This window comes from Chelmon rostratus, chromosome 7 (genome assembly GCF_017976325.1).
Source record: "Chelmon rostratus isolate fCheRos1 chromosome 7, fCheRos1.pri, whole genome shotgun sequence".
Classification (NCBI taxonomy): Eukaryota; Metazoa; Chordata; class Actinopteri; order Chaetodontiformes; family Chaetodontidae; genus Chelmon; species Chelmon rostratus.
Window position 1 is genome coordinate 21469657 of NC_055664.1, and position 17311 is coordinate 21486967.

At 40.3% G+C, this 17311-nt stretch overlaps 3 protein-coding genes across 4 annotated transcripts; 1 reads left to right on the forward strand and 2 right to left on the reverse strand.

The window, feature by feature from the left end:
- Nucleotides 1-163: 163 nt before the first annotated feature.
- or95a1 (odorant receptor, family 95, subfamily A, member 1) lies at nt 164-1129 on the reverse strand. The gene has a single exon (XM_041940880.1). It carries the CDS (start codon nt 1127-1129, stop codon nt 164-166), a length of 966 nt encoding a protein of 321 aa, XP_041796814.1.
- A 7651-nt stretch (nt 1130-8780) lies between these two features.
- Nucleotides 8781-10652, forward strand: diabloa (diablo, IAP-binding mitochondrial protein a). Of its 2 annotated transcripts, none has more exons than XM_041941201.1 (6): nt 8781-8917; nt 9181-9313; nt 9444-9569; nt 9901-10011; nt 10161-10257; nt 10447-10652. In XM_041941201.1, exons 1-6 carry the CDS (start codon nt 8781-8783, stop codon nt 10650-10652), a joined length of 810 nt encoding a protein of 269 aa, XP_041797135.1. The 2 variants fall into 2 exon arrangements, with proteins under 2 accessions (XP_041797135.1, XP_041797136.1); XM_041941202.1 differs by having other exon boundaries at nt 9184-9313.
- A 2132-nt stretch (nt 10653-12784) lies between these two features.
- LOC121609452 (odorant receptor 131-2-like) lies at nt 12785-13717 on the reverse strand. The gene has a single exon (XM_041941095.1). The coding sequence runs from the start codon at nt 13715-13717 to the stop codon at nt 12785-12787; it is 933 nt and encodes a 310-aa protein (XP_041797029.1).
- Between the last annotated feature and the right edge of the window lie 3594 nt (nt 13718-17311).

Below are 17311 nucleotides of genomic sequence, written 5' to 3' on the forward strand. Positions count from 1 at the left end.
AAAGTGTTAAACATCTCTAAACAGCCTGAAATCAGCTACAAAAACATTTCATAAGTAACATTACTACCTATGGAAGGCAAGAACAAATATTATATAATTATATAAATAAGACTTTTTAATACCTCCTATGGCCTTTTTTAAAAGAGCTCTGTCAAAACTAAGTTCAAGAAACAGACGAGTTGTCCTGCAGCCTGCCTCTGACACAGCGTTTGACTTTGTTTGAGCAGCAGAGGAATGTTTTCCCAATGTAGCCCCTGAGACCCTGATCTCTAAAGCCGTAGATGAGTGGACTGAGAAAGCGTGGAATTAGGATGAAACAGAAGTAATTAAAAAAGGAGACGTCTTCTGGAAGCCAGTTGGCATGCAGCACTATGAGAGTCTCAGTGATGGGGATAGTGAAGGCCAGCATGCACAGCAGCAGCTGAAAGCCGTGAAGCAGCACAGTGTGCATGGCTTTACTCACAGACGCTCTATCCTGTCTCAGCTTCCTGGTTTCAAGCAGGATTCTCACGTACGTAAAGAGGATGATAACAGCCTCTACGACAAAGAAGAGAATACTTGTAGCAGCGTTGAACAACCTCTGAATTGGAGATGAGTTGACAACAGTAACTTTGCAAAGCACAGGGGTAGAGAAGGCATCCACAGCAGGATCATGCCCCCCCATGGCGTGGTCAGTGACAGGGAAGACACAGCTGATTAGCCACAGGGACAGAATAATAATCCAGATGCGGTCCGAGCGCCAGGCGGCCGGGCGCTGCAGGGGATAGAAGATGGCAACGTAACGCTCCAGTGACATAGTGGCCAGGATTAACGGCGTGTTCTGGAAAGTGACAGTGGAAATTAACAGCAGGGGGATACAGTAGACAAGAGCAAATTTCACCTGGCCCATGGCGAAGATGAAGAGGAGCACAGAGAACAGGAGCTGGAGGGTGTCATTGATCAGCATGGAGGCAAACAGGACGTAACGTGAGGTGTCCAGGAACTGCCTGTGAGAGGCAAAGATGTGCAGCATGACAACAACGCAGCAGAGGAAGACGCAGAAGAAGGGGATAACGACACACACCTTGATGATCACAGACAGATTTTTGTGGGACGTTGCATTGTCTGGATATTCAGTCAGATTCTGCATTTTGCGGCCTAGAGCAAACAAGAAAACGAGTAAAAAGGTCAAAAATTCAACCTCATGAATCACAGTGACAATTCAAGTAGGATTAGACTAAGAATAGAACATGTTGAATGACAAACAGCATACAGTACATAAATGGTTGATAATTGAGAGAAAAAGCACAACATACATACTCATCCACTCTTTAAAACAGAGCATTTGCACAGTAACCAAATACACAACCAACATTCATAATAAAAGAGCGCTCCTGTCACCTAAGAATATCTTCATCTGCCAGAAGAGTCGACCAAGCTCTAGATTTCTGCTCTTGCAGTGTTCTTCTCCTCAACTGGTGTTTGGCCTCGTTCAGATTTGTTTGACTCAAATCTCCAGAGAAACATGATTAACATGCACTCGTCATAAAGAAATATGTTTCTCATTAACAACAGATTTCACTCCTTTTTACTGTGCATGCCACTCAAATAACGGGCAATCATTGCAGGTTTCTACTATCCAGCTAAATATTTAATCAATCAAAATGGTTGGTGTATACTACTAAGTAAATACATTTACTCACGTACAGTATGGTAACGTACTTTTTTGAGTACTTTTATTTTATGCTACTTATGCTAATGTGACTTTATACTTTTACTCCATAACATGTTTGTCTGTTTAGTTAATCAGTATATAAATAAATTTAATGTGTTCCAGCTTGACCATCATCTTGTCATTATGTCATCATTATCTAATATATTCATATCAGGTAGCTTCTGCTTTTGATACTGATACTTTATGTGAGTAAAGTTTTAAATTCAGGACTAGCACAGAGGGATTACTCAACATCTTTACCACCAACAGTGAATTATGGTACCAGGAACAGTTTTATTAAATAATCTATAAGTAATCTAAATTACCAGATATCATGATGAAGACATGGATGCATTAAAGGCCTTAACTTTATACTCTTAATGCATGCAATAATAGATGGTGAGTCACTTTTTATAGTCAGCTATAAATAGTGGACAGAGCTTCCGGGTCTGAAAAGTTAAGCAAGTGTGGAAGAGCCTTAAACCTGCATACTTTCTAATGGCCAGTAGAGCGGCTCCACTGGCTGCAAAATCGTAGTCCACAGTGCTCCCTGATTCATCAGCAACTGAAAAGACAAAATCCAGAGAGACATTGGGGCACATTTGAAGGTAAAACACAAATTTGATAGCCCATTAGCTATTGTTAGACTACAGCTAAAATTAGCGTTCAACCACTTCCTAGCTAACATTACCCTTTGATAGCGTTACACAGTATGATACATAAGGCGTGATGGTTTGCACTTGATGAAAAAACACATAACACAGCACGTGTAAGACTGCAATGATGATTTCTGGCCACTAGGAGGCACAATACCTCCTAACGGTCACAATCACGTTATCACCCGATAAAGTTATACTAACATGTTAGCAAGCAGTCGCCTGCTTACACTTGTGCAGCAGACAAGGAGCAACATTATCATCCCTCTGAAGTCAAGTTTATGTCCTCCTGATAAAGGTAAGATTAATATTTACTCTTCTTTTAGATTTGGTTTGTTTTTTAGCAACGCCTGCGTGAAGTTCAACTGTCTTTACCGGCTACCTTAGCTGCTAGCTCTATAACTGTGCTTTTGGTGCTGAGCTGGTAATGTTAGCGTAACACAGTCTAATTAGTCTAATTATAGTCTAATTATTTTGACAGTCACCAAAATCATTTCCCTTGTATGTACAGAAGACACTGTAGATTATGAAATTCAACACATCAGGAGGAATCAGTGAAGAGAGGCAGATAATTAATCTTCTTAGGCTTGTTGGTATGCTAGCTAGCCAACAGTCATTGTCCTCATAAATTCCCAGAAAGGTAGGAAGTGGCCAATGTGCAGTTGGTATGTTACATGTAATGTTTAACATTATTGTTTTTGCATGTTTGACAGGAAAACAGAAATGCTTTTTGTCCATTTAAGGGAGTTTCTGTGTGGATACTTGTGTTGTAGCTGGGCTAGCGGCTCATCTTTGGCAGGTGCTTGTCTGTGGGGTCAGTACACCGCTGTATCCCTGGTGTTTCTTGTGGTGGGGTTAGGGTTAAGGTGTTGCTGTTTGGCAGGCCTGAATATCTTGTGCAGCTCTGAATATTGCAGAGTTATTGGTGTGCCAAATGCACAACTGTCTCTCTCTGCCTGCACTTGTGCACTCCTGCTAGTGCCACCTGTAGCTTTGTGTGAGAGGCACACACCTGGATAAGGTGTTTACATGCCACAGCATAGAGGTTACTCTCAGAGTACTCGAGGTAGTAGGTTTTTCGAAACCGGGATAAGGTGCTCCAAACACCTGATCATAACCACGATAATTTAAATGCACTCTGTATACCTTTGGAAGAATCACCTTGACATCATGTCAACAATAATCAGCAATGTGCATGGTGCAAAACAATTTATTTATAGTCAGTTCTCCTTTAAAAAAAATCAATTTTAAAAATTAAACTAAATGATCATAAACCAGTGGAATAACTAGCTATCTGCTCAACCTTATCATTCAGAGTGGCTGTTTGCTGCAAAACTGTTGAATCTGGCTGCACTGCCTCCATGCTGAAAACCTCAACATGGAGATACAATACAACATGTGAGGACAAGGTGCACCAGACCCTGGTGTATATCTGTGAAAATAAATGGCACTGATGTGCACTGACTAATGTTTTGGGGAACTAGATTTGATTCCAGCACAGACTGGAAAAACACATTGGTTGCTGCAAAATGTCCCCATGTTTCTAGTTTCTAAGTCACTTAACTGGGCCTTTTCCAGCTGGACGAGGGAGCTCTCATATTGATTTTTGGCACAGTGGTGATTCTGCTGAGTGGACACTTTCAAGTCAGCTGGGTCAGTTGTTCCAGCTGTGTCTTGTACAATGCAGTTTGTGAACTGTTGAGCAAATTGTTTTGGCAGCGTCCCAAAATGCTTTTACTTTAGATTTTGTGTGAAAGTCTGTGAGCTGCAATGTCACTGTCAGTAAAGTCTACTTCAAGATATATCACTCGAAGTTATGTTTGCGCTTCTCTGGAGTGGATGCTACCAGTTTTCTTGTGCAGATAGGGGAGGAAATTCACAATCTTGAAAAATCTTGCAAAAGTGTATCACAGAATTCACAGACAGAGAAATGCAGTTTGACTGTCTGGCTTGTAGTTCACTTCTCGTCGCCCTATCTAACCCCATTACTGCGATGTATGTTAACTGAAATTATACAAACATTGGTTAATGATTAAAAGGAAACATTAGTTCACAGTAGTGAACCCAGGTGCAGACAGACAGGTATGAAGTTTAAGGTATTTTATTGTAAAATTTGAGAGAGAGATGGTTGTAGAGGCGATATGGAGCTGGTTCGGGGCTGGAGAAGGGCAGTGTGGGGCAGAGGAGCAGGTCCAGAGAGATATCCAGGGGTGTCTGAGAGAAGAGATGTAGACCAGACAAAGTAAAGGGAGCCTGGACCAGACTCAGACCAGCCGGGATCAGAGTGAGTCCCAGGAAGAAAAAGCAAAAATTACATATAACCAGCTAGCAACAAACTGATAACCAGATCTCAAACATAGCAAACACTAACTGGTAGTGGAGTCTATGATCTGGCAGAGTGGAAGCGGCTGAGCTGAGTAATGAAGAGGTCTTGATTGCAATGATGAGATGCAGCTGGTGGCCCTGCCCTGATTCTAGCACACCTGCAGACAATCACACAAGCACACGCATGCACACACACACACACACACACACACACGATATGTACACTGGTGTTTAGTTCAAAACAATGCTGTTGCTGTTACTACTCAAGAATTTTGATTTATATCCAGTCAGTGTGAGGAAAAAAAAGAAACGTTAATTCTGGACGTAATTTATTTTTTTTATCCTTTAAGAAAAAGATTAGTACAGGTTACAGTATACTGGATTGATAAGCAGTATTGATAAGAGTAATAGTACCATTAAAATATTAATGATGCCGTCCTACTTTTGCCCTTACATTAGTCTACTGTAAGTAAGACAGTTGATGAGCCATGTTTCCATGGTTACAATCGGTGACACCTGCTGACCAACAGCACCGAACAATAAAAATAAAAAACAGCAAAACATGACTCCTAATTTGTGGCTTGCTAACAATGTTGTGCAGTGAGTATTGAAAAGGAAAAAGGTTTTAGAGAGTTTTTTTTATGCTACTGTAAGTTTTTTGTATTGTTATTCCTGTATCTTTGTGAAACTGGCTTCCAGAATTAGTGCACTATGTCAACTGTCAGCATTTAGTATATCAAGTCGTCCGTAAGAGAGACTCGCTCAAATTCCTGTCAATACATTGTTGATATACTCTATATGGAGTCAGCTATGTTGGCTAAGACAGAATGCAACAACATGGGTGACAGTCAGGCACATGACGGCATCATGGTTTGAGTCAGGGTTAAAGGGCAGCGTGCTTGTCTCATGGCTGTTGAGGACTGTCTGTTTGGACATATGTTGCCAGAGAGAGGGGGGTAAATGTTGTTCAGAGTCGATGCAGATCAGTACTGCACATTTCAGGACTGTATGTTTGTACTTGTCTACTGCCTGGAATTCTGCTTATTGTACTATTACAACTTGTAAATTGCTCTGGATTAAAATTGAAAAGATGTGCAAAATATAAAACATTCTTAGATTTATGGGCTGCTATTTTACTTTTAACTTATACATGTATTAGTAATCATGTTAGTTCATGCTTCCATGTTAATTCTTAAAAAGTAGGTAACTCTTATGGAACGAAAAATATTTGAAGCTTCGTATCTCGGAACGCTATCAGCATTAGCTTGAATCAAGTTTCACAAAATGTTTCATAAATGTGTTTGTCAGTAACAATTCAATGCTGTAAACACGGGTTCGTGATTTGCACTGTAACGCACATCTGAGGCTGCTCGCAGTGTTTGTGAACTGCAGTACAAAAGGCAGGCAAGCAAAGACACTGAAAGACATGGATCTGATAGGAAACAGGTGGATGCACGGCCTTATCTTTTTTGACAGTGCTCCAGTATCACACTCTTACACAACATTATTGAAGTCAGTAATCAAACTAGAGAGGTAACTTGAAGGTGCAACATGCGTATTGCTTTGAATAAGATGATGAAACCCATAATGAGATGTTTCTATAGTTAAATTGACTAACATGTGCAGCACTGGAGTGAGGCACAATGAGCTATCTCCAGAGGTCTGGTCTCGTATCCCCTGCTTTGTAATTAACAGTCTGGCTGATTATTAACAGAAAGCTCCCGAGTCTAATTGTGCAACCTGAAGTTTTCATTTGTTTGGCAAACAAGTTGACTCTGTTGAGAGCAGCTCACTGGGGCTCGCCAGTGCTTTACGCAAGTTTTGCGTCAGTAGTCAGGCCTGCAGGGGATTGGACCAAAATCTGTGTCCAAAACAAACTCTGACTCTGAACCCCAGCGGATGCCACCTCAGCAAATAACTAATTACTTTCAGGCTATCAGACAGAATGAATGCTATTGCCAAACTTTTGGCAACAGGATTTTAGGTAAAATATTAAATGGCATGCAGAAATGACAAAGTAGACAAAGTTTTCACTTAAACAAAAGAACAACAACAACAACAAAAAAGGTGAGACGAAGGGAGCAGTGAGGGTGCAATACAGATTTGACACTAAGGAATTTGGCACAAATTAAGCACTTTGCATTTAAGTTTTTAAAATGTTTGTCATGATTGGTAGAAAATTACTATAAAAAATAAAAAAACAAACAATGTGAACCAAATGATGAAAACCAAACTGCCACTGCATTTCAGACTTAGTCCACTTAGAGGCCTGCAAAATATCCTGAGTGCTGTCACTGCCCTCTGCCACGTTTTCATTGACGCAAAACACGTCACGTCCACATTGCATGCTGGGTCCACATTGCATGCTGGGTCCACATCTGGCAGACTGTTGCTAACTTTGGTTCAATGATGGACAGTGCTTGCTGGCAGCTAATCAAGTAATCAAACGTGGGTTTGATGACTATTAAATATTAAATTTAAATTACAGTGCGTTATGCTAGTAGTGGCTAATATAGCCTTGAGCCACTATCCTCAAGCAGAGATACAGAGTCTTTTCTCTAATTTGACGTGAGCTGACACTAAAGAAGGCTGAGGAAATGTAGGAAAATGTACCCCATGAATCATATAAAATCTACCTGATCTGAAGGTGTAGTTTCCTTTTGCACCCTGCAAAACATTTTCATATGTGACGCAATGAATCAACAGACTCAGTCATCTTTTAGCAGGTATAAAATTCTGAATTTAAAGTGCTTGACAATTTACATATAACATGAGGACAACCTAAAGGTCAGCAGTTTGTGTAAATGAGCAACAGCTGGATGTAGTCAGGTTTTATATTGTAGTGAGGTTAATACATTTACAGCATCATATTACTCAGTTTTCTCATTCAGAATAGTTTATACTCAACGTTAAAAAACAATCAAATCGAATAATATTGGAATCGGGCAGTCATGATTAACTAAAATCAAATGAAATGTTGTTAGCTTATTTTCAGCTTTAGCAGAAACAGTACATATGTTTAGACATGTCTTCTTCAGGGCTAAATGGCAGCATTTTTTCAACTCGACAACTCTGTAACCTGATGACCTCAATGCAGCTGACCATGTGCTTCTCCTGCTAAAGGCCAGGCTGAAGATAAAAATGCCCAAAAATAAGTGAGATGTGATGAGAGCTGCAGTGCAGGCCTTGCAGAGCATCACTGCTGAAGACAACAACAGGTGGTGGAATTCATAGATTCATACATAGCAAAGGATTTCCAACCAATATTCAACATGGATGTGATGACTGTATGTAAGTTCATGTTCATTTGTCAAATACATTTTGGGCCACTCGAATACTCTGACTGTGCATAACAAGCGCCATAGTTCCTGGTTCATCTGATGTGAAAGCTAGCACCCTGCAACGTAAAAGCTGCCACAGTACGGTATATGGCAGATCTTCAGCTGTATTACATACGTATGGTTTCCATCATCAGTGCTTTCTGATTTTCAGCAGGAAAAGAAATGGAGCTCAAAGTGTGGCATTTTGTGCCCCTTTCTGTGCCAAGTCTCTGCACTGTAATGCAAAATGGCTACAGGCATTTTCATGGCAGGTGATAAAGAAAATGCATTTGGCATAGTCAGAATTGTACCATTATCATTTTGATTTGTAACATGTTGTATTCATTGCATGTGATCCAGAGCCATTTTTTATTTAATGTGTCAAAAGTTTAACAAAACCTAACAGCTCAGTTCTGACCCAAAAGTCAGAACTCATAAACACATCAGAGCAAGAGAGACAGACGTAATTCCTGCCTCTTTGGGCTGTTTCAGAAAGCCAAATACGCACATTTCAGTGTCAACAGATCAATGTTTTTTACGCAATGAAGTGGTGCTGGGGCCTTACAAATACCCACAGGACGTGACAGTTGGACATCATCGAGCAAGCTGAAACATTGGGAGCAGGGAACAAGATTATTTCTCTGATTTTACAAAGACAAGGCAACGGTGAGCAGATTAGTTTGAATTAGCTTGAATAGCTTCCAAACAGAAAACTTACGATCAATAATTAATTTTATACTCATCACATCAAGTACATTCTTCAAGTGGAGTAAGTCAGTCTGCAAAATGCAAGCTGTTCGTCAGTGTTCAGTGTGCGCCAGCCGTGCTGCTGGAGGACTTCTGCAAAATCAGACAGACGTTTCACTGCTGTGGACAAACAAGGGTGCACTCAGGAGAGGAGCAGCATGTATCCGTTTCCTAAGGTATGTTATGAATAGCCAGTGCCATATAGTATGCAGCTGGAACATAGCCTAGATCTGTGCTGCCAAGTGCTGCCTAGTGAAGCTTCGCGACTACCTGAATGTAGTCTGCACTGTAAAATCTATCATGTGCAAATGCCAGTTTCGATAAGTTTCAGCAAAGTACTGATCTTCAAACCATAAGATTATTGCTCAGCACTACAAAACTTTGAGCTGAAATACCATTGATCATGGCTGCTGTGATAACCTGCTTATATTTTCCACAGCAGTTCTGAGAGTGTCCTCTTCAGAAGCAGGAAGGCCGGAGTGCTGAAGGTGGGGGAATGGACAGATACCGCGGACGTGAGCAGAGCATCTTTAAGTGTAGGCCGTGGGCTTTGTGCTGTCCCTTTTGCACAGGTGGGTCAGTCTCCTGTCAGGTGGTGATGAAGTGCAGCTGCACAAATCTTCCATCCCTACAAAAAATGCTCTGTATGTGGAGAAACTGAAGGAAGTAGTTAAAATGCACATTTCTTTCCTCTGTTTGTAGCAAGTGGAAAACCTCTCTCATGACTCCCTGATCAGAAGAGCAGCCTCAGTGGTTACAGACAGTTCAAGTACTTTCCTCTCTCAGACCACCTTGGCCCTCATAGATGCCATTACAGCCTATTCAAAGGTGGGTTTTCATCTAACGTGAAACATTACATCAACAAGTTATGATTGCCAGAATACAGGGTTCATTAACATCCACATTATTAGGTAAAAATGAGCATAGACCTGATGCAGTCATCATGATTTGAATGTTTGTCTTGATATTTTTGCATTTAATAAGAGGTTGGCACATGTACAACTCCAGACTTGGCATTTCTGAAGAATAGTAGCACTTGTTTAATCATGTGTCGCCAGTCATGTGTGATTGACATCATGTCAGCTATACCACTACTGTAATGTTATTTTTAAAATTGCCCTGCACTGTCCCTGACCGTCTTCCCTCTGTTTGCTAACAGGCGATCTACGCACGCATTGCCGTTCAAAGACGGTATTTAGCCTCAGTGGGAAAACTGACCCCCGCTGAGGAGGATTCGCTCCTGGAGGTGATCAATGGCCACCGTGCACAGGTTAGATTGTGTTGTGATTGTTGAAAATTAACCTAAATCTACTCCAGCGTTCAGTTTTTCCTGTTCAAATCAGCATTTACTCTTTGCAAAAACAGTAGAAAAAGATATATCTATTGTATTGAGTTGGCCTCATGTCTTTGTCCTAACAGGTTAGTGAGAGACTAGTTGAATGCAGACGTTTTGAGTCAACCTGGATCAATGCTGTCGAGCTGTGTAAAATGTCAGCTGAGGCAGCACACAGTTCAGGTGAGTGTGCCAGAGTGCAGCTGTATTTCTTTAGGCTTGATGTAATGCTGAAAAACTATTGTATTTATGAGGCTGGAATAATGAAAGCATTCAAATCCAGTTCATGCGCTGTCCATGTTACAGATCAGACGTTGTCACTCAGTCGAGATTTGTATATAAAAATGCATGTTTGCATCTGTGTGTTTCCAGGAGCCGAGCAGGCAGCTATCACAGTGAGGACGAACATTCAGGTGGCCCAGTCGCAGGTGGAGGAGGCACAGAAACTCTCAGTGGATGCAGAGAAAAAGTTGGCCGAGACTAAAGTAGAAGAGATCCAACGGATGGCAGAATATGCTGCCTTTCGAGAAGATAGTGAGGAACATGAGCTTCATGAGGCTTATCTGCGAGAGGACTAAGACAAATAGAGATAATATTGATTTCCTGATTGTGTCTCTCTTCCTGTTTGAGCCTGTTAGATATTTCCATGTTTGCAGTCAGATTGAATTGAATTGCTAACAATTTGTAATTCGTTACTATGGCATAAATCATTATTTAAGAGTATTTATTTGATTTGTGAATATCAGCCACTTTTGGAGCTTCTGGAAAATGATTATTGAATCTCCAGTATATATTGTGTGGCAGTGGGGCTTATCCAACATCAGATCATATTGTTTTTGTTTGTTTTTATAAAACTATTGTTTGTTTTCAAATAATAGCAAAAAATAAAATGAATTGGTGTACTGTACATGATTTAATACTGTGTGTTGGTGGATCCCTGTTTGCTGCCGTATCAAGACACTTCAAACAAGAATTGTTTGCAGCTATATTTTATTTGCCTTTGAGAGATTGCCTAAAAATTAATGACTGGTTTGATGGCAGCATCATAAGAAAATATTTAATTGTATGTACTGCATCATCGACAGTAAGATGTGCGGTTGTAGGAAAAGAAACTTACACAAACAGTGCAGTTGTTCCCTGTTACGATACCTGGCGGAGGTCAGGCAGTGAAGTTGGCTGCTGCGATGCTGTCTCATTAAAAAAAGCTCCAACCTTTAGCAAAAAAAGCAACGAAAAAAAGCTGCTTCTTCAGGAAAATGGAAGTTAGACTGGCTTGGTGTTGAAGAGGTGAATAAGGAATTCTGTGAAGGCATGCAGGGCTCATCCACCCAAATATAGCCGGACGGCTTTGTTAAAGGAAGCGAACAGGCAGAAAGCATTCAGTTCACTATCACCAAGCTAGAAGCATCATCGGCAGAACTGTAGCAATGACAAACCCTAGTTCAGAGCTAAGCTCAGATAGCTAAGGTTGCAAAAGTCCTTTTACAAGAGAGGCTGATGCAAAGAAGGTGGAGGAAACAACATGCAGGGTACAGAGCTGAGGCTGTGAATGATGGTGCATGGTGCAGGGATGCTCCAGTTTGCAAAAATCGCATTTCATTTGGTTTCTTGCTAGACTTTCCAGAATTTCTAAACTCACTATCAAAAACAAATTTGGACTGGCAGAAAGAACAAGACCTACGAGTCTACAGCTGTGCCAACGGCTGTCTCAGGCTGTACTTAAGCACGGTGGTGCTTAGAGCTAAATGCTAATGCTAGCATTCTACAGTAACAGGCCCAAAATAACAACGCTAACATGATGATATCACCATGTTTACAATCAGGTTAGGGTGCTGCCAAGGTAATATTTGTAAATTAACAGTAAACACAAAGTGCAGCTGAGTCTGATGGGAGTGCCATTAATTTTTCATGTATTTGGCCATAAACCACAATATTGGACAAATTGAAATTTTGACTTAATGATGGCGGTAGGTGAAAAGTAAAGAGGATGAGGATGCACCTAAGGTATTACATTTCACCCTTAGGGGGACATGAATGTGTGTGCCAAATGTCAGCTAATAGATTTTGAGACATTTCACTCAAAACCAGTCACAGTGAGAAGTGTTATGTGACAAAATTTGCTTTCAAATGCCCCATGTGGTTGACAGGTGATGCCAGTGCAGTACTGCCTGTATGGCAAACAATGTCATAGCTCTTTCTGATCTTTACCCTTCATGGTATGTGGTACACTGTTGCTCATTGAGCAATGATTTATGGAGCCAGAGGCTGCAGTATTAATGATACAGGCACACATTCAAAATATGCAGCAAAAGAACATTTATTTTCAAGTTCTCATGGTCGCAAATAATAGGATTTTTTTAAACTGATTTTAAAATGTTAGTAGAATCATAACTTTGAGAATAGCAAAACATGATTGCTAATTGGTAATATGTATTTCATATCGAATTGAAAACAGTCATGGGATGAAAATAGTGTTCCGTAATGTATTGCAAGCAAATGTACAGGGAAAGGGATATTCATCAGTACAATAAAATCACACATCCTCATGAACAGCAAATGTCTACATCCCCAGAAAAATCTATGATTGTTTTAGTTGTTTTGTTGCTGGTTGCAAAATAATCCATCGGCTCATTTGAATTAGATTTTTGTGTTGAAACATATTATAAATAGAGATACAAATTTTAGTTTCATAATATCATGACTTTATCAATTAAAATACATCTAGTGATTTCTTATACAAGCCACAGAGAGCATAGTATTTCAGTGCATGAAAAAACATTTCGTCTCTAAGGCCATAAATGAGAGGACTAAGACATCTTGGAGCAAGTATAAAAGTAATGTAGTTAAAATATCTGACATTAACAAATAACTTCAAATGAATCTGTAAAACAGCAGCTTCTATGAATGGACACCAGAGCTGAATGAGACAGAGCAGCAGCTGGAAGGCATGAAGAATTACTGTTCTGAGCCCCTTCCATGTTGACTTTTTATTCTCTCCTGATGCAGCTTTGGCCACTTTCATGACTTCGATATAAGAGAATACAATGATGATACACATAATTAAGAAGTAAAACTGACTTATAGCTGATCTAAGATGACCCTGCCAACTGTGCAAGATGAATATTTCCACAGAACACACTCTGCCTTGATTATAGAAGCTGTGGGCTGCAGATGCAAAGAAAATGGACATAATAACAATGCAGGGTACCGAGCTGAGTCCGTGAATGATGAGGACACAGCACAGACAGCTGCGTGTGGAGCACAGATCCGTATGCCGCAGGGGCATACAAATGGCCACGTAGCGCTCCAGGGTCATTGCTGTCAGAGTAAGTGGTGTTACAAAAGTGTGCAGAGACAAAATAATATATATAACAAGACACAATGACATTTGTATGGTAAAACGGAAATAGCTCAAAATGAGCAGGATATCAGTCATGAGTAAAAACAGACAATCAGACAGTAATGTATTAGCAAATAAGATGTAGCGCATGGTTGTGTAGAAGAAATCCTTCATAAAAAAAGTTGTGATTAGCAAAAAGTTGATGCAAAGGAACACTAGCACCAAAACCTGAACTAAAATGACCCGATCGCTGATCTTGTAGACTGAGGATCCACCACCAATCAGAGAGTTATTGGCTGCCATTTATATTTATGAAATATTCAAGGGTTTTAGACACTGGGATTATTAATTTAGATCTAAAGACAGATCCCAAATTCAAGAACTCATCTATGACTAAACTGTCAGTGTAATCTAAAATATTTGTATGAGCCAGATGTTCAGATTTTCTGTGGCACAAACATCCTCACTGCAGCAACCGGTTGAAGTTTAGTTGACACAATACACATCAGAAAAATATCACATGTACCTACAATAAATCTGACATAAACCCATCAACACGTCAAAGGGCATAAAACCATCAGATTACCAGACCATCCTTGCAATACCAAGGTATTGTGGCACACAGTTCCATAGATGAACTCTTCTGCTGAGCTCTGTGTCGCCTTCACAGAGAGGACTGTGACTTTGTAGGGGCAACTATAACACAAGGGGAACACCAAGCTTAGCTCAGCACAGTGTCGTCATCGTCAGCTGTTTCCAACAGCCCACCTCATCGGCCATGATAAGTATAGTAACCTACTTTGTGTGTTGGCGAGATGTTTCCACACATATTAAAACGACTCATAACATACACCTTCTATACATATTGTCTGCATTATAGCGAGGAAAATCGCAGTTATCTGATGTAACTCCTGTTCTATGAGTATGTACACCTGCCTGTCATCACAGCCACAGTAAAGGACATTATTTTTAATATGCTTATACATTTGTCACGGTAATGATGGTGCTACACAATCCATGTCGTGTAAGAACACGTCATCGGGGACAAAATCAGTATATTGCCCACCCCTAGCATGAAGTGGCCGCAAATGTTGGATTGGCCTATGGCCTTTAAGCTATATGACTGGATCCTATCACTCAGTCATATTGTCTCAGAAATGCATACACATACATACACATATATTGATGCTTGATGAGTCTGTAGTATACAATTGACTATTTGACCATTTTACAGTACAGTGCAGTATAGTACAATATACTATACAGTATAGTATAGTATATAGTATAGCCTCTATAAGTTGATACCACATCTGGAGGGGCAGATGGAGTATTTCTGTCCACTGTGTATATATATAAGTCCAATATTCACTCTGTTTTTAGATCTGCTTTGTTGTGGTCAACTCTTGACAGAAATGTGTGGCTTTTTAAATGCTAAATGCTCCACTATGTTCATCAGCTATTCTCCAACTGTGTCTGATGCTGAGCAGGTTGTTTACAGTAGGTTTTTATGGTTTGTTTTCACTGACAACAGCTGCCTGCTGTGGCTGAAAACGATCCTGATGAGAGTGAACCACAATGGTAAAGTTGTAGCCGGATAGCTAAACAGTGAGCTGAAACTCACTATAAAGCTCAGTAAGGCTGAGGCAGAGCTGCCGATTCAGGTAATAGTTTTCTGTAGGTCCGTCATGACGAGCGACCCCATTCACATTGTCACATATTTTCATGCTGCCATTTGATCGTTATAAAAATACTGATTATAGTCACCTTGTAGATTAGAGAAGGGGGTGTTGTAAACGGTTGTATGAGATCTAAAGGTAAATGGCTCAAGCTGAACACTGCTGAAGTGTCCAATAATTACATGGTCCCATGAGCCACCAGGACATACCTGAATGTTTTTTATTACAGAATTTTATTTGTTTAAAAATGTGCTTCTTGACCTGCTGATGTTTGCAAGTTTGAGCAACCCCAAATTCCACCAATTAAGTTGAGTAAAATGTCATCATAGCTGCATGAGAGCAAACTAGTGTAATCAATTACAGCAAAACCCAGGAAATAAGCAATGACTTCTGTGACTGAACTTCACTTTTTTCACTCAACTTTTGAATTGCTGTCAATGTCTGGCATCTGTACCTGGAAACCAGCAACAGTTAACACAGACTTGTCACAAGGGGATAGTACGCTTGTGGGAGCACAAACAAACGAATGGTTTGTTTTTCTCCATGTGGATTTAGCCTACAAACAGAGTGACACTGCTAATTGGCCAATTATTTCTATTCCTGTATAGCTAATAAAGTCATGTGAAACTCATTAAGCTGACAATTAACTGAGTCATGAATAATTTAAACTATCTTTTGCTAATTTTTATTCTGATTGGAGACTGATGAAATAGCAATTACATCATTTCAACAGTTGCCAGCAATCCAAGGACATTGGCCTGATTGCCATGGTGTGTTTTTGATAACACCACTGGGAGTCACCAAAGCCACCGATCTTCGATTTCCACACGTAGCACCTTTTAGTGTTATCATGATGTTGTTGTATAAGATTGACAGTACATTTCCTGTGATCAGGAGACTGGTTTATCTTCTGGCTTGCATAAAAGCAAAGAATAAAGACCTGAAGCTGGCTGATGTGCACTTGTTGCTCTTGCTTTTGATAATGCAAAACATTGACAAAAAGATTATCTGCTATCAGGTGCTGTATAATCTGATGAAGAGTCAGCTGTTAGATCCTTCTAGTCTAGTCTAGTCGCTAGTCTTGCATGGAACCAGCGTGTGAGCTCAAAATTAGAAATACTCTGGTCTGCAGCCATGCCAGCAGCCCAAGGCTTCTTGTTGATCGTTGTTATATTGGTCTGTTGGACCCCCCAGGCACATCACTTCCTTGTCTTCCACACCAGCAATCAGATAGCAACATATGTTTAAAGATAAGAAGAGCATGCAGACAAGTTGTACAAAACGACCACATACACCAATGCATTACCATTGGAAAGGTTTTAGCAAAGAGTTAGGGGGTTTTCCTGCTTTTGGTGACTTCAAGAGTGGCCATCCCATGTGTTTGCTGTTGATTTGTCCACAATGCAGACAATAGTGTCAGAGAACAAATGACAATTCCTGAACAGACAAGAGTGCAACTATAATATGTGCACATTAATTGTTTCGGACAGTACACAGAGACAATGAAGGCTTGACTAAAGGAGCTAACTAGCATGCTAACAACATGCTAAGCTAGCCAGTACACTGCCTGAGCCCACAACTAGACCAACTGACAAACAGCATGTTTAGGTCAACAAGCATGCAAATCTAACATGCCATGCGAACAGCTGGCAACCTGTTGTGATTGAGTAAAGAGGGAATCACTATATTTTGGCAGATACTAGATCTGCTTAATATTGTCAGTAGGGCCTTCAAAAGTCATGACCAACCACCACTAACACACTTCCTCAGGCTGTAATTAGACAGTACAGGTATGTTTGTAGTACAACACATTTTGGCTGACTAAATAAGGCCTCATGCCTTGAGGTACTTTTACTGGTAAATGTTACATAGGATAATCGTCACTGTTTGCATCTATCGTGATAAATGTATAAAGTTTTTGGCCTTTAAAAAAGTACTGAAATTTCAGTTGTATAAACAAGAACACTAGGTGAGCATTCCTATTGAAGCCCTGTATTCATGTTAAATGATGTTTTGACCAATCACAAGGCCCTGCATTTATCAGGCTGTGCCATCATAAATCCACTGGCCCACTGACCTGACTTACCTTCATGCTGACTTCCAATCCAACTCTCACCAAAAAAAAAAAAAGAGCAGATACGCAGAAGATTGGACAGGCCATATAACTACACTGTGTCTGCTTTTGCTACACTGCCATTGTTGGCCCTACTGGCTTGGTAGC

What these genes read in the sequence shown, in the direction of transcription:
- LOC121609452 (XM_041941095.1), bottom strand. Translation starts at nt 13,717, where the DNA reads ATGGCAGCCAATAACTCTCTGATTGGTGGTGGATCCTCAGTCTACAAG.
- or95a1 (XM_041940880.1), bottom strand. Translation starts at nt 1,129, where the DNA reads ATGCAGAATCTGACTGAATATCCAGACAATGCAACGTCCCACAAAAAT.
- diabloa (XM_041941201.1), top strand. Translation starts at nt 8,781, where the DNA reads ATGCAAGCTGTTCGTCAGTGTTCAGTGTGCGCCAGCCGTGCTGCTGGA. An exon ending in GCATGTATCCGTTTCCTAAG is followed by an intron (nt 8,918 to 9,180) that starts GTATGTTATGAA and finishes TATTTTCCACAG; the next exon opens with CAGTTCTGAGAGTGTCCTCT. An exon ending in GTGCTGTCCCTTTTGCACAG is followed by an intron (nt 9,314 to 9,443) that starts GTGGGTCAGTCT and finishes CTCTGTTTGTAG; the next exon opens with CAAGTGGAAAACCTCTCTCA.